General features: G+C 43.4%; 1 protein-coding gene across 3 annotated transcripts in view; it reads right to left on the reverse strand.

Annotated features, from left to right (window-relative positions):
* LOC146060500 (uncharacterized) overlaps positions 1–15914 on the reverse strand; it is a 334626-nt gene that overhangs the window by 27738 nt on the left and 290974 nt on the right. For all 3 annotated transcript variants that reach the window (XM_083173757.1, XM_083173756.1, XM_083173755.1), the window contains one exon: positions 12944–13001. In XM_083173757.1, coding sequence (XP_083029883.1) covers positions 12944–13001 — 58 coding nt within the window. The remainder of the gene's footprint in view (positions 1–12943; positions 13002–15914) is intronic.

Consider the following 15914-nt stretch of genomic DNA (forward strand, 5'->3'; position numbering starts at 1 on the left):
GAAACTTCATAAGTCTAAAAGAGAGGAATTATCTATTTTCCAGAAGGCAGAAATCATTGACGTTACAAATATGATGACGTACGCTGCAAGTCATAGATGCCACCAGCATGCGACATTAACACTAAGGGAATGGTGAGTCACTGGCATGATATTGCCAATGGCTTTATTATATGTTTAAGATGAACGAAGCCCTATAAAGTAAAGTGGTGCTTAGTGGTCCGTTGCCTCCCGTTTTCTGCAAATGATAGTGTTCAATCAATCAGCATATCATTATGTATGCATATGAAATACAAAGCCACTTGTGAAATGTGCTAGAAATTGGCTTAGCTTTGTGGTTGGCTGGTCAGAAGCAGCGATATTTTACAAGATCTTCTGGATACAACCTTGTCATGGTGATTCACGTCACAGCTAGGAGAGAGAGGCAGATAGAAACAGGCTGAAGGGAGCTTCTGTCAGATGGCTTTGTGTTTTAGCTCATCAATTCAGCACTTTTATCTGTTCTTCTCAACGAAAGAAACAGAGGTCATACAAAACAATTATTTTTAACATAAAGCAAAATATAGTTGTATATGAAAACAATCCCAATATTTAGATTATAAGGGATATTTACTGTTTGCACTGGGATCATGGGAAGTGCAAGATGCATCCAGACATGTACCAGGTTTATAGCAGACAGCTACACACCCGGATACACGTTCACCCAGTAGGGCCATAAGCTCAGGAAATAAATAACATATTTTGATAGCAGAAGGGCTTAATTAATTGTAATAGATGTTGGGTAGTATACATGCTAGAGTTCTCCTGTAATCCTAGGTATATAGGTAAATCTAAATGGCAATTAAAAATACATATAGAAGAGTACGGTAGGAGTATCAAGAACACACGTGATAATCATATAAACAGTGCCATGACTCCATGCAGAAGGTTTGAAATTGAAAGCCATGGAACATGTTATGTTGGGACACAGAGGTGGTGACCATGGAAAGCTGTTATCCAGAAGGCAGATATTCTGGATTTACGAATCAAACACCCTCACTCTGACGTATTCAATGATAACTTATGAAATAATATATTTTGTATTTATGATGATTTTATACTTATGAGTATTTTTTGTTTATGTATGTCATGTTTTAGATTTTGAAGAAATGTCAGCTCGTTTCTATATATTTATACGTACCGTATGTGGTATGGCTATTACCCTTATTTATCCTTAATTGATTACATTGTCACTTATAATTAAATGGTTGATGCTATGAGATATGCGGGTTCCTAGAAGCCTGCAGGGTTGGGGGTGGATGTATGTTTGGGGGGTGGTCACTGTGACTGAGACTCTGCCCACCTGTGCACGTTACTAGTCACCTGAGGGTCGATAGATAACATCACTACAAGTCTGCCTATCAAAAATTAAGGATATCTATGAGGATCCTTGTTGTACTTAATGCAGGTGGCATTAAGTACCTCCATACTTTCCCTTGAGGCGTACTTCCCCCTCCTTGCCCCCTCCTCCTTGCAGTATGTTGTGGGTGGCAAAGGGGGCATCCAGGGAAAGCAGGGGACTAGCCCACCTTCCCGGGGTGGGGCTGGGATGACCAACCAATATTTTTGGAGCCTACCCACCATTCCAGAATGTTTGTCACGTATGCCTTAAGGAGTTGGAAAGTGGGTATTGTTGGCAATATGGGGGATGGGTGCAGTAAGTTTAAGTTTTGCCTAGGGTGCTGTGAAGCCTTACGCTTTTGAGTGGATAAGCTTCTATGAGGCAACAGCAGTGGAGACCAGATACAGATCCCATCAACTTTTAACAGTGGTGGCATTGTTTTGGTTGGAGGCACTCTTCTCACCTTTTGTTATTTATATATATAGACAAGCAGAAGAAACGGCACTCAGAGTCTTGGAAGTAATGAAAGAGGTGCGACCAAACTTTAATCTGTGGTCGTCTACGTTTCGGGCTAAGCCACCCCATCTTCAGGACGTATGCATATGTCCTGAAGATGTGGCGGCTTAGCCCTGAAACATAGAGGACCACGGATTAGGTGATGTCAGCTGCCAACCCGCGTCAATGCTTCATTACAGTAAGAACTCCCATCATTCTAATGGGAACTCCCATGTAACGCTGGGCGTTCCCATATGATAATGGGGCAGCCCGGCACGACCCGCCCTTCTCCGCCCCCCACACGCTGTGTAGGATACGTGCACTTGGCGAACCAAAAGTTTGCCATGTGTGCACACACCCTACGTCTGCACATGCGCGGAAACGCGCATGAGCAGACACGCAACATTGGTCCTCCGTGCATTTGCAATGAACGTGAATAACCCCCAATGTTGCAAAGTAAGAATGCTTCAAAAAATAGAAGTATTAGTAGTTTTTTTTTTATCAGTTAACAAAATGCTAAGTGTATGAAATTAGATAAATCTTAATCAAATCAGTATTTGGTGTGACCGCCCTTTGCTTTCAAAAGAGCATAAATTCTTCTAGGTACACTTACACAAAGTCAGGGATTTTGTACGATTATAATCATGTGTTTTTTTTAATAATGATCATCATTTTCATATGTACAGTAGGTTGAAACACAGTCATTAACTGAAACAGAAGCAGCTGGATAGGGGGCTTAACACTGGGTGAGGAACAACCAAACTCTGCTACAATGGTGATATTTCAAGATAATTTCATGTCACATGTCATACACCATGGCAACAGTGAGCTAAGCAACAATACACAAGGTACCGATAGTTATACTGCATTAGAAAGGTCCTTGGGAGCAAAATGCGTTAGAGGGTTCATCTAAGGACTTATTGCAAAGTGGTTGGCCAAGGAAACTTAGTGCATCAGATACAGGGGTCAATCCTATTATTGCCGAAGGGTGCGAGTTGCTGTTCGGGTGCCTTTTAATGCTGAAAACAGCACCCAAATTAAGCCTAACTCACACCATTTGCAGGGCCAAATTCAGTTCAATTTGCTCACACCCCTATGGAGGTGCGAGCACTTTTAAGCGAATTCGGCCCGCCATAAAGTGCACCCAGTGCCCTAATGATTTGCACTCATAAATCTTCCGCAAGTAATAGGATCGACCTCAAAGACATCTTGCTTACTTTCCTTAAAATTGTAGGATGTCTAGCAGTGCCATCAACTCAGAAATGGCAGAACCCAGGTACAACTGTTCAGAGAATTCTAGCCAGAAGTGGTCCTCTTGGAAGAATTGTGCCCAGAAAGCCATACCTTCAATATGGAAACAAGGTCAAATGAAAACATAGGTGCTGGGGTGCACAAAAATATCAGTAGGGGCCAGGGGCGGATCCAGGATAAAATGACAGGGGGGGCACCATGATAAAAAAGGGTTTGGGTGGGGGAGGGGCGGTGTTAGTGGTGCCACTGTACATGCTAAGAGAGCGGCAGGAGAGGGTGGGAATGGAATTAAAAATAGGCCCTGGCATTTAAATTACGCAGTCCCACCATGGCGACAAAAGTGAAGGATGTAGTTGTGCGCGCGCGAAAGGCGCGCTCCAGAAAAGGGTGTGTGGCCACTCAACAGGGGGCGTGTCAACACCATATACAACTTCTACACATTATGCAACAAAATACTAGACCCCATTATACTTGCCCCTTACACATGATGCCAAATGGAATGAGCCAAAATTTACATAATGCCACGTGGATTGAGCCAAAATTCAAATAATGAAACATGGATTGTATCAAAATTCACATAATGCCACATGGATTGTGTCAAAATTCACATAATGCCACACGCATTGAGCCAAATGCATAAAATGCCATACTGATTGAGCCAAAATTCACATAATGCCACACGGATTGAGCCAAAATTCACATAATGCCACACGGATTGGGAAAAAATTCCCATAATGCCACACGGATTGAGCCAAAATTCCCATAATGCCACATGGATTGAGCCAAAATTCACATAATGCCACACGGATTGAGACAAAATTCACATAATGCCACATGGATTGAGCCAGAATTCACATAATGCTACACAGATTAAGCCAAAATTCACAATACACTTCATAAACAGGGACATTGTCCACTAAAGGCGCGCATTAAACATTTACACCATAATGTCCATTACACGTTAAGTTACACGCCATTATGTCCATTATGTGTTATGCCAAACACCATAATGCCTATTAAAAAATATGCTACATAAGTGCTGCTTCTCTACATGCTCATTGCCAAGGGTTCCATGCTCATTGCCAGAGGTTCCATGCTCGTTGCCATGTGGGATTACATGCTCATTGCCAAGGGGGAATACATGCTCGTGGTAAATGGGGGACAGCCGCCGCCAGGCAGAAGTGATAGCCACTGACAGTGTCAGAGCCTGGCTGTATTCAGAGCACTGCAGGTCCCGGCTATTTGAAATAATACCCCTTTCACACCAGAAAATGCATTCCCAGGTTGGCCCCTTTTACACCAGCCTAGTCCCTGCATTTTCTGGTGTGAGGTGGAGAGAAAGCCACCCCTCCCCCCTTTAACCAGTTATCTCATTTAACCGGCTATATCTTCGGAACCAACTGACCCATTTACATGAGACAAGTATTTTATTGAAGAACTTTTGAATGGGCTTTGAATGATTTTGGTCCAGTGAAACTGGAACGTTTGGTTCCAGAATAATCTGCCCTCAAAAACATGAACAGCCATGAAATTACATTTCAAAAATAAAGAAATCGGTTTACACGCAATATCTCTGGAACCGATTAACCGATTTGGACCAGCCTGGTATCATATTGAAGGCCCAGCGATTGAATGAAATCAACCACAAGCTTCTGTGATGCCAGGGCGGGAACTGGCAGCCGTCGGAACTGGGTGGGGGTCGGAATTGACGGGTCCCATATTATCCTATGGAGAAAAAACGTTACAGGTTTGCCAGGCGATATCTCCGGTTCCCGGGGGGCTAGAGACATGGGGCTCGGCTCGTTGGAAAGCCCTGGTCCTCAGCTACAAAATAAATGACAGGGGAGGGCACGTGCCCGGGTGCCCCCCCCCTGAATCCGCCACTGGTAGGGGCTCTAAAATAATGAGTCAAAATTTGAAACATACAGTGGTAACAGAAGGCCATTTGTTCTCTGAAGGGCTGAAGAGTGGTAGAATAATGAGTGCTTGAAGGCAACAGTGATGTATTACTGGGGGCTATGGCGGCATTTGGAGCCCACTGTTGGGACAAGATGTGCCTTCACCAGGAGGCAGGGCTCGGCGTCTCTCAGCCGCCGTGTCGCTGCGCGTTACAGCATGGAGACGGCATATGCAATGCCGTTGCTTGTGGAGGACAGGCTGTGACTCTCACCCACAGTAAGTTGTCCTCCTCCTCACGCTCCAGGTGCTGGGATGGACTTCACTTCCCGCGGCTGTAATGTTACAGGGTCCAGGCAATGGGATTGCATAGGCCAGTGGTTCCCAAACTTTTTAGAATCCCGGCACCCTAGAGTATCAAAATGTTTTCAAGGCACCCGTAGGTCAAATGTTTCTTATTGAGAAATTTAGAAAAAATATATTAATTTAAGTACATTGTGTGTATATGTCACAGTTATGTGGTGAGGGACAGGATTTGCTCCTGTTTGTCCACATATATTATGATTGGCAGCCACCAGCACTAGTTTTGCCTGTTACATTGACCATTAATACTATGAATTGATCATGGTCCACCAAACCAAGGCACACAGTTTGGGAACCACTGGCATAGGCACAAAAAGTTGATGTTAGATGGATGTAGATGTTGGATAGGTTATGACAGTCCAATGGTATCAGACAATGCTGCAATAAGAATGTCTGTTTCGCGGTGCACAGAAAGTTTTCTCTCTGTGCACTGCGCAACAGACATTCTTTTGTTTTTCCTTGAATTTGAACCGATCTAGTGTCTTGCACACCTCAACACATAGGAGACTAAGTCTATTTGAATTATTGATAATGAGGTAACATCAGGTATTTCATTCTAAACCCTCCAGTGCAATCTTTTACCCCTCTCTTTTGTAATGCTGCAATAAGTCCTTAGATGAACCCTCTAACGCATTTTGCTCCCAAGGAGCTTTTTCACAGAGTGTAATTCAGTAAAGATTCATATACCCAAACTGTAATTGGGTTCTGTGTAATACAGATTAATATGCCCAATCTGTAATTGGGTTCTGTTTGTGATTGGACCCACATAAATTAAATTCAGTTATATAATTTATCCTCGAAAAAAAAAAAAAAAAAAAATATATATATATAGTATATATATATATATATATATATATATATATATACACATACAAAATTTTGGTACTTGTGAGTTATCCGGGCGCCCGATTTCTAAATCGGGTCGGATCGGGACATCGCATCGCATCGCATGCGACCATCGGATGCGATGCGATGCGATGACCCGATTTTTCCATAGGAATCAATGTTAAAATGGACTGAGTCCATTTTAACATGGAATTCAATGGGAAAAAGGGGTCCTTTCATACCCCTACTATCCAAATGGGCATGGAGTTGGATATAAACCTGTGGCGAGCGTAGCGAGCCACCGAGCCCGAAGCGTGGCGAGCGTAGCGTGTGTGTGTGTGTGTGTGTGTGTGTGTGTGTGTGTGTGTATATATATATATATATATATATATATATATATATATATGTGTGTGTGTGTGTGTGTGTGTGTGTGTATATATATGTTTACATACTTTGAAAAGGCCAAGTGCCGGTATATTGACTCTGTATACATATGTATATATATATATATATATATATATATATATAGATATATAGATATTATTATTATTATTTTTATTTATATACATTTGGTCTATCTATAATACTTTAACTGACCCGGAATATACTGGGTCACCTAAGTGTCCATCTCCGTGCTTTGCTCCGCCCCTCTGGAAACCCCCTTCGAAAATCCTGCGTTTTCCCCTGCCCTGAGCTCCGAAACGTTTTCTACCACGCACATGGATTAAAATTCCTTTTTTGCTTCACCATCTACCTCAGGCTCCGAGTGCCGCTTATTCATCTCTGTATATACCCAGAGGCCTCATCCCCTCTTGTTAGAGGGCACCGGAGCCAGTACGCTGGGGCATTTATGCTGAAGACCTGAGTGCCGGTCTCATTGGATCATATATATATATATATATATATATATATATATATATATATATATATATATATATATATATAGCTTCCAAAATACAGGCGTCACTCCGGGGCTTGTGTATCAACAAGTGAAGTTTATGAGCTTCTATACGGTCAACGCCGTTTCGGGAATTAACCCTTTGTCAGGACCAGAAGACAGTCAAACGTGGTTGTTGCACGTTTGACTGTCTTCTGGTCCTAACCGTATAGAAGCTAATAAACTTCACTTGTTGATACACAAGCCCCGGAGTGACGCCTGTATTTTGGAAGCTGTATTGGTGGCTGCATTGCCACAGAGGAAGGCACCCGGGCCCTCAGAATTACCAACAAGCGGGGAGTGCCGGACATCTACCAGGCTGTATATATATATATATATATATATTTTATACGCATCACTGGATATCACAGGAGAACTACAACTTCCTGACAGTGCCATTCCCCGTTTGCCCCATTATTTATACGCTTCCAAAAATTCACAAATCTGATACAAACCCACCCGGCAGACCAATAATTTCTGCCCGCAACTCACTGTTACAACCACTGGCCAAGTTTGTCGACTTCTTCCTGCAACCACTCGTCACCTCTGGACACTCCTATGTCAGAGATACCAGCGACTTCATCCTACAGCTCAAGAATAGGAATATCTCTGAACATCCACTTCTGGCGACTATGGATGTAAGTTCGCTCTACACCGTCATACCCCATACAGACGGCCTACGAGTCCTACGCAAGAAACTAGACCAACGTGTTGAACTGAATCCTCCCACTGACTTTCTGGTGGACCTGGCCACCCTTATTCTACAATGCAACCACTTCCTCTACAACAAGCGGTACTATGTCCAAATTGCGGGTACTGCAATGGGCTCGAATTTGGCTCCCTCTTACGCTTGCTTGTACATGCAGGAATATGAGGACCAGTTCATATTACCCAGATACAGCCAACACATCCAAGTCTTCAAACGCTACATCAACGACATCTTCCTCGTGTGGACCGGCTCTCAGGTTGACTTTACAGATATGATCAACACTCTCAATACCCTAAACAATCCCATTCTTACCGATTTCGCAATTTATGCGAGTAATACGCAATAACACCAATGGCACCGTCTTGGACGAACAGCTGGCAGAAATGACCAGCAGGTTCAAGACACGAGGATACTCCAACCAAGTGCTGAGCAGATGTCTGCGCAAAGCTAAGAACAATATGTCTACCCAGAACAGCGAACCGGGAAGAGTCTCAACCCAAGCGCCTCGCATGACCTTTGTTAACACATACAATCATTCTTCCCACAACATCCAAAAGAGCCTCCAGAAAAACTGGCCCCTGGTCTCCTCTGACCCTACTCTGAAACTCCAACACCATACCAGCCCCATGATGTCATACCGAAAGGGCCCCAATCTCAAAGAGCTTTTCATGCGTCCAAATCTTTGCCCTGAACCTCAACAGAACTTGACTTGGCTACTGACCCAGCGACCCGGATGCTACAGATGCACAGGATGCACCACTTGCAACGGTATGCTAACTGGTGCCTCCTTTCCCCATCCCCATTCAGGGAAACCGATTAAAATCAAATTTCGGTTACACTGTTTACTGGACCATGTTATTTACATGTTGACGTGCCCTTGTGGCTTGGCCTACACAGGCATGACCACTAGAAAATTTAGGGAGCGGATGGCGAACCACCGGAACTCCATCCGTGCTGCCCTTGACAGTGGGAAGGCCGATCTCCCAATCCCACGCCATTTCATTAAAGCAGGACACCAAATTTCTAGTCTCCGTTGTCGCCTGATCGACTGGGTCCCCCCGCTGCCTAGGGGAGGTGACCGTGGGCTCATCTTGAAAAAGAAAGAGAGTCGCTGGATATACCAGTTGGGTACCTTGGCACCCAGAGGACTGAATGAGAACAATCCCCTCAACATCTTTCTCAAATGAACTACTCCAACTACAGCTACCATTTGTCATCTGTGACCTGTCAACATGTTCACCTTCATTATCACTACTATGTCACACCATCACATGCATTCCACCTGTCACCAGTTGTGGTTTTTATGTGTGGTGGACACACCGGCCTCGTTTAGTACAATATGGGACAATGGCACACACTGTTCTGTGTCTTTGTAAATATCTCACCCACCAGTTATAAATAATTTGTTATGTTGCATGAAATTCTTTATGTTGCATGAAATTTTTATGTTGCATGAGCCTTTTTTCCACATATGTCAGCACAATTTGGAACTAACTTATATTATGCACTAGGGTATCACCGTGTATCTTTTTACCAATCTCCCATTTTTCTGCTATATGTCTCCCTTCTTCTCTCTCATCACCTGGTTTACAGGACCTGTTTCGGACCCCTATGAACCTACTGTGGTGTTGGGTGCCCTGGGGATCTACCAGGCCCCCCCACACATAACTGCTCTCTTTACCCATCTATTTATACAACATGCGCCACTATATTGACATTTAGCGTTCCGTACGCTTATATCCTCCTTTGTGCCCATTCTAGCCTATACGTGATTTGACACGCAAAACACCCCGCTAGCCGGAAGTGTTGCGTTCCAGGAGCATTTACTGAGCGCTCTATGTTTCCCCTCCTCTGTCCCTATGAGGCTCCTACGCGATTGACACGCAGACGCTCCGCTAGTCGGAAGCGCTGCGTTCCAGCCACAATGACCAGCGCTCACACGCTGCCGGCGCGTCACGTCCAGTTTCCGGATATGTGACAGCGCTGTGCGGCTCATATGCGGTCCAACGTAGCCGCTTCACCCCGCCAGCGCTATTCTAGCGCGAAATTGACTGTCAGTCACTGGGTACACGGCGGAAACCGTGCGCCCTTGTGACATCCGGTTACTAGGTATTTAAACCAGGTGCTGCAGCCTCTATGGGTGTCTCACCCACTGCACCTATGCTGGTGTACACCTGTTGCTCCTGAAGCTCCCTGTCATTACCTTTATTCACCACCAAACGTAAGTTTTACCACTTGTTACCTGATCACTGTTTTGATATATAGATTTGTGTATGTGCACTGATGGGCATATCTGCAATATTTGTATATCTCCAGGCTCCTTGATAAAGGTCCATGTTCTTAAGGACCGAAACGTCGGGCTATGGTGAAATCGGGATTTACCTGATAATCTTTGCTGAAAATGAAAAACGACTTTATTTTTATCAAAAGTATCATTTCTTTGATAAAGTGGAGAGTGCTTGCGTCTCTTTACGAGAATCCTGCTATATATATATATATATATATATATTTTTTTTTTTTATATATATATATTCCGCTTGAGGGAGACTAGGCCAAGAAATAAAGGCACATTTTTTACGTGTTTTACTTGCTTTTTTTTACCATACTTACCTAACGACCCTCGTAAAAATGATATTCTATGACAAGTTACAGAGGGATATCTACTAAAGCCTAAAGGAATGTTAGTAGGTACATAATGATACTAAAAATATTAACTTTATGGTTGGCTATAAAATGATTTAAAATAAACATAACGGCATTCTTCAATGTGGTAATCTGACATTACTAAATTAAATTCCTGTCCATTCTGTATGTAACTGTGCATTTCTCAACACAATCCAGAAATATACAAAGTAATTACGGTAATGCTTATAACAGACATGTGGGAAACGATACTAAAGTACAATTTATAAACCAGCCTGTTCTATGTACGTATGTATATATATATATATATATATATATATATATATATATATATATATATATATATACATATATTTCACAGATTGTATGTCTGACTCTCGCATTATAAGAGCTCATCACAAGGATAAGTGAGTGAGAGAAGAAAACATGTTGCTTCATAAACAATTTATATCAATCTGACATAACACAGTAATTCTATTAAATCTGAATGGAAGCTTCAAGATATGAAAAGGGTAATGAGATTACAGAAAGATTACTGTGGATTTATTTTTATTTAAACCGTGGAACTGTTTAGGGCTGTACACTAAGCACTCGGCAATCATCAGATGTTACTTTATTAGTGTAAGCATAGACAATACCAGCACCTTTTACTCCCTGAGCACTATAGATACTGATTTTTGTATTTCTTTTAATATTGAAGTACAGTACTGCACCTCTTTCATTCTGTTTTAAAAACCAGTATGTTTATATAAACAGTTAAGACCGTATTAAACCTTGGATAATACTAGTTCTATCCCTGATATCCAAAATTTAGAATCATTTGGCAGGACAGTCCCCATTGTCATGGATTACAATGTATTTGTCAAATATTTTAGTTACTAGTAAATGGACTTGGAATTTGTAGGTTAACCCAGCCACTCTTGCTTTGACCGTCCTCTATACATTCCCCCACTGCTTAGACCTGGGTGCTCATGAGGACAATTGGTGGATGGAATTAAAGGAGGGGTATGTATACCAAATACTATGATTTTACTATAATGACTCCTTCTGCTATGTTGTCTTGTTGGAGGCTTCAAAGATAAGATAAATAGGACTGCTTCAAACATATTGAAATCAATGGGTGACCATTAATTGGCTGAGAGAGCTGTCTTTCATGGTAATGTACTGTTTTTTTCTGCCACTGCTCTGTCACTTGACTAATTGTAAAAAATTGTATAAGAAGTTAGTCAAAATCTCACAGTGCTTCCCCTGCTTTCTGTTCCGATGAACGGGCCCGTGAGGTTGGTATCTGAAGAAAAAGCAGACTGTGCAGGCAAAGCAATTTTTATTATAACTGTGTACACAAGGTGCGACATTAAACCTTGGATAATACTAGTTCTATCCCTGATATCCAAAATTTAGAATCATTTGGCAGGACAGTCCATGTGACACGGAGCGTGCATCAGTATAGCAAGCAGGCTGAACAACGTTATGCTGATTGCATCCCTTCCACAACATGTAGATAGACTCAGGGGGAATTTATCAAAGCTTGGAGAGATATCAAGAAGCAAACAATAATTTTACAGATTGCACTTAAAATGACAGTTAGGAGCTGATTGGCTGGTACTTTTTCTCTCTTTAATCTTTGACAAATCTCCCCATAGCTTCCTCTGTTCACTGCCAGTGCAGCTGACTACATTAACAAGTCTGAGTTGTTAGTACATAGATTGCTAGAATATAGAAGTCAGGCTGCTTTTATTATGTAAGCACAGGTAGGCACACTTGCTGACTCACAAGGCATGGCCCAAAGGCTCCTGGAATTTGGGTGGCGGCCCACCGGGAAAGTAGGCAATGTTCCAGCATCCCTCTACCAGCACCCTTCATTCAGCTGCTCATCCCCTTAATGAATGGGCTTTTGTGTCATCCTAGCCCCGCTACACTGGGCATTGTTATTGGGGGGGGGGGGGGCTACAGTAATGCAATCACATCTCCACACCCTCCGACCACTTAATTTATGTCATTTATGTCACCTCCTGTGGAATATCCCTTCCAGTGTTGTTGCAATTAATTAATTCCAGGTAGAAGCTACACATCTAACCTGTGGAGTCTGGGTTGAGCAGGGAGAGTCTCTAATGTCCCCTACAGCCAGAGTTGGTGTAAATGATTAGGGCTCTTGTATGGGAGCACACAGATGATGCAGAACATATGACAGTTTTCCCCTTCTTATGTACGACAACTATCAGAATTATTGGTCTCTCATGGGTATAATTCCATATTTACTTTCCTTTATCTAAGTGCCTTTACAGTTATTGATGTACAGCCAGGTAAACACCGGAAAATGGTCAAAACCTGTTGTCCAGACAACTTTGTTAAATCGTGGAAAAGTGCTGCATATATAAACCAAAAACTTACATAATATCTAAATCAGTGAAATATAATTGATAAAAATTAAATAGTAAATACTTACAGCATTAGGAAGTCCTTGAAACAGGGGAGCCCTATGGATTCCACTATAAACATACTGGCTGCAAAAAAAAAAAAAAATGTGATAAGTCAGTGTAGTCCCATATAACTAAGGTAATATCTAATTATACATGACAAAACAGGCCTGATTCTGAGTTGCGCATTAACGGGATGTAATTGTGCCCCCCTTACATGTTCAGGAACAAATGCATATTTCGGTCTGTGCTCAAAGTCCACCGCATCTATCTGCCTGCCTACTGTGTGCCACCGCAGGGGATGTGTGACCAGTGTTGTTGGGGTTTGATCTGTTTACATAGGCCCATGCGATGGCTGGCACTGACATGTTCATGTGGCCTCCGCGCAACTTCTCCATCTATTTCCTTACTGGCAGTGATGTGGTGCAATATACAAATACTAATTCATTTTTGTATTTTTCATTCTATAAACTTGTCAAACTAGTCAACACGGGGAGGTACTGCACAACCACAGCAAATCTTTAACTCAGCGGGTGCCCTCAAATTGCAGCAGCGATATATACACAGATCCAGAGGATGCAGCACTTCAGTCTTGGTAAACGTACAAAAATCCTTTATTCTAGCAGCAACGTTTAGATAAGTTAATGCTGCTAGAATAAGGTGCTAGCACTGCAGGTGAGGCAGGTGTTACTTGTGCAGAGATAATTAGATTTGGGTGGGGTTTTACACCTGCCTTAGTAGTGGTAGTAGTAGTACGTTTATTTATAAGGCGCCGCAAAGTGTCCGCAGCGCTGTACATAGCAAACAAAAAAACAAATGACAAGGTAACGTACAGGGTGTGTTGAAAAATACAGTATAAATAGGGGTATAGCTGGTAGAAATAAAATCAGCATCAGTTCAGAAGTAGGTGTCAAAATTGTCGAGGAGACTGAAGATGAAGTAGAGGAAGGGAAGAACAGGACAGCAGGACAGGTGAGGTAAAGAGGTAGGGTGAGTACGTGAGGAAGGAGGACCCTACTCATAAGAGTTAACATATTAAAAATAGGTGGGTGGACAAACGAAAAACAACAGGATAAGTAGGAACGGAGGGGAACGGAGGCAGGATAGGAGGATCAAAAGAGGTTAGGAGGAGGGATAGGCTAGTCGAAAGAAGTGGGTTTTGAGGGAGCGCTTGAAGGAGGTAAAGGAGGTAAGGGAATCAGAAAGCCTGATGGGTGGCGGGAAGTTGTTCCAGTGCAGGGGGGCAGCGCTTGAGAAGTCTTGGACACGGAAGTGGGAGGAGGTGATTAGGTGGGAGGTCAGTCGGTGGTCAGCGATGGAGCGAAGAGGACGGGAGGGATTGTGGATAGTGATCAGTGAAGAGAGGTAAGGAGCGGTGGAGGAGGAGAGCCTTGTAGGTGGTGGTGAGGAGTTTAAAGAGAACTCGGAAAGGAATGGGGAGCCAGTGAAGAGATAGACAGTGGGAGGAGGCGGAGGTAGAGCGGCGGGAGAGGAAGATGAGTCTAGCAGCAGCGTTAAGAATGGTTTGGAGAGGTGCGAGGCGGGTGAGAGGTAGCCCAGAGAGAAGGATGTTGCAGTAGTCAAGGCGGGAGATGACAAGAGAGTGAATGAGAATTTTGGTCGCGTCAGTGGAGAGGAATGGTCTGATGCGTGAGATGTTGCGTAGGTGAAAGCGGCAAGACTGTGAGAGAGCACGAATGTGGGGGTGAAAGAGAGGGAGGAGTCAATGATGACACCGAGGCAGCGTGTTTGGTCGGTGGAGGTGATCTCGGTTTCACCAATGCTGATGGAGATAGTGGGAGAAGTGTGCAGTGCACATGGTTTTGTCCATCTAAGAAATATTTTGTCAGAAAGAATGAACTAGAATAAGGGCCTCAGTTCCTGCTGGAGCCTGCTGAAAAATAGCCTTGTGTATATGTCTGTGTTTGTGTGTGTGTGTGAATCTATATATAATTGCATACCTCCAGGGCCGGCGCCACCACTAGGCAGCCATAGGCATTTGCCACTGGAGGGCGGCCACTTGGGAGCAGCTCCCGGATGAAGGTGAAGGTGAGCGTCCACGGTCTCCTTCTCTGCCCCCCCCCCCCCATGGACCAACGCATCTCCCGCCGCCCCATGGAGAGCCCCCCACCCCCCCGTGGAGCAAGACGCGTCACGCTGCTCTCTCTCCCCCCCTGTGGAGTTACTCTATGCCCGCCCTAACTCTACGCAGCCGCATCTCCCGCCACCTGCACCCCCCGCATGGAGCAGGAGGGCGCCGGGGAGCCCCCTCCCGCCTGGGGCGCTCCTGTGCCTAGCACCGGCCCTGCATACCTCCTAACTTTTGTATGCAGGAATTCGGCCCGTGTGTGGCTACCCATCAATGGGGAGTGGTTTCAGGTCAAGGGGTGGGGTCTAACACTGTGGTCCCCATTTTTTGCCACTTTAAGGACATGCCCAGTGCTGCAGCTGGGAAGCCCCAGGCTCTCTCTGCACTGTAGAAATGGCATCTCTTCAGTGGTCACTGGTGCGACATTGCGGATTGTCCGGCTGTGATAGGGACGTTTGGGAGGTACGTGTGGTGGTTTGGATGGCACTGTGACATGAGCCTGCTCTGGGTGTCATGGCTCCATGCTATAACTCTGCTCCTTTGTGGTATGTAGCAGGACAAAAGAGGAACACATAAAAATAAAAATATATGACTGTAGTTTTTGTCTCTGATATTAGTTCCTGATATATCTGTATTCTTTATAACAATTGTTATATACTTTTTAATGAAAAAAAGTTTTCACGCTTATTAGTTATTTCATAGAAATATTTAAATGTCATCAAATACCTCTATATAACAAAAACAACTTAAAAATAAACAGTTATATGGGTTGTATTAATGTTTTCATGCTATAATCTATCAAATTTGTAGGTTTCACTGTGTATATTTTGTACAATAAATAGTTTACTTAATGCAGCCCAGTTCTGTATTAGTGTATACTGTAGATTTTTATTGTCTTAAGATAGACAAGA

The sequence above is a fragment of the Crinia signifera genome, chromosome 2 (genome assembly GCF_055691185.1).
Source record: "Crinia signifera chromosome 2, ASM5569118v1, whole genome shotgun sequence".
NCBI lineage: Eukaryota > Metazoa > Chordata > Amphibia > Anura > Myobatrachidae > Crinia > Crinia signifera.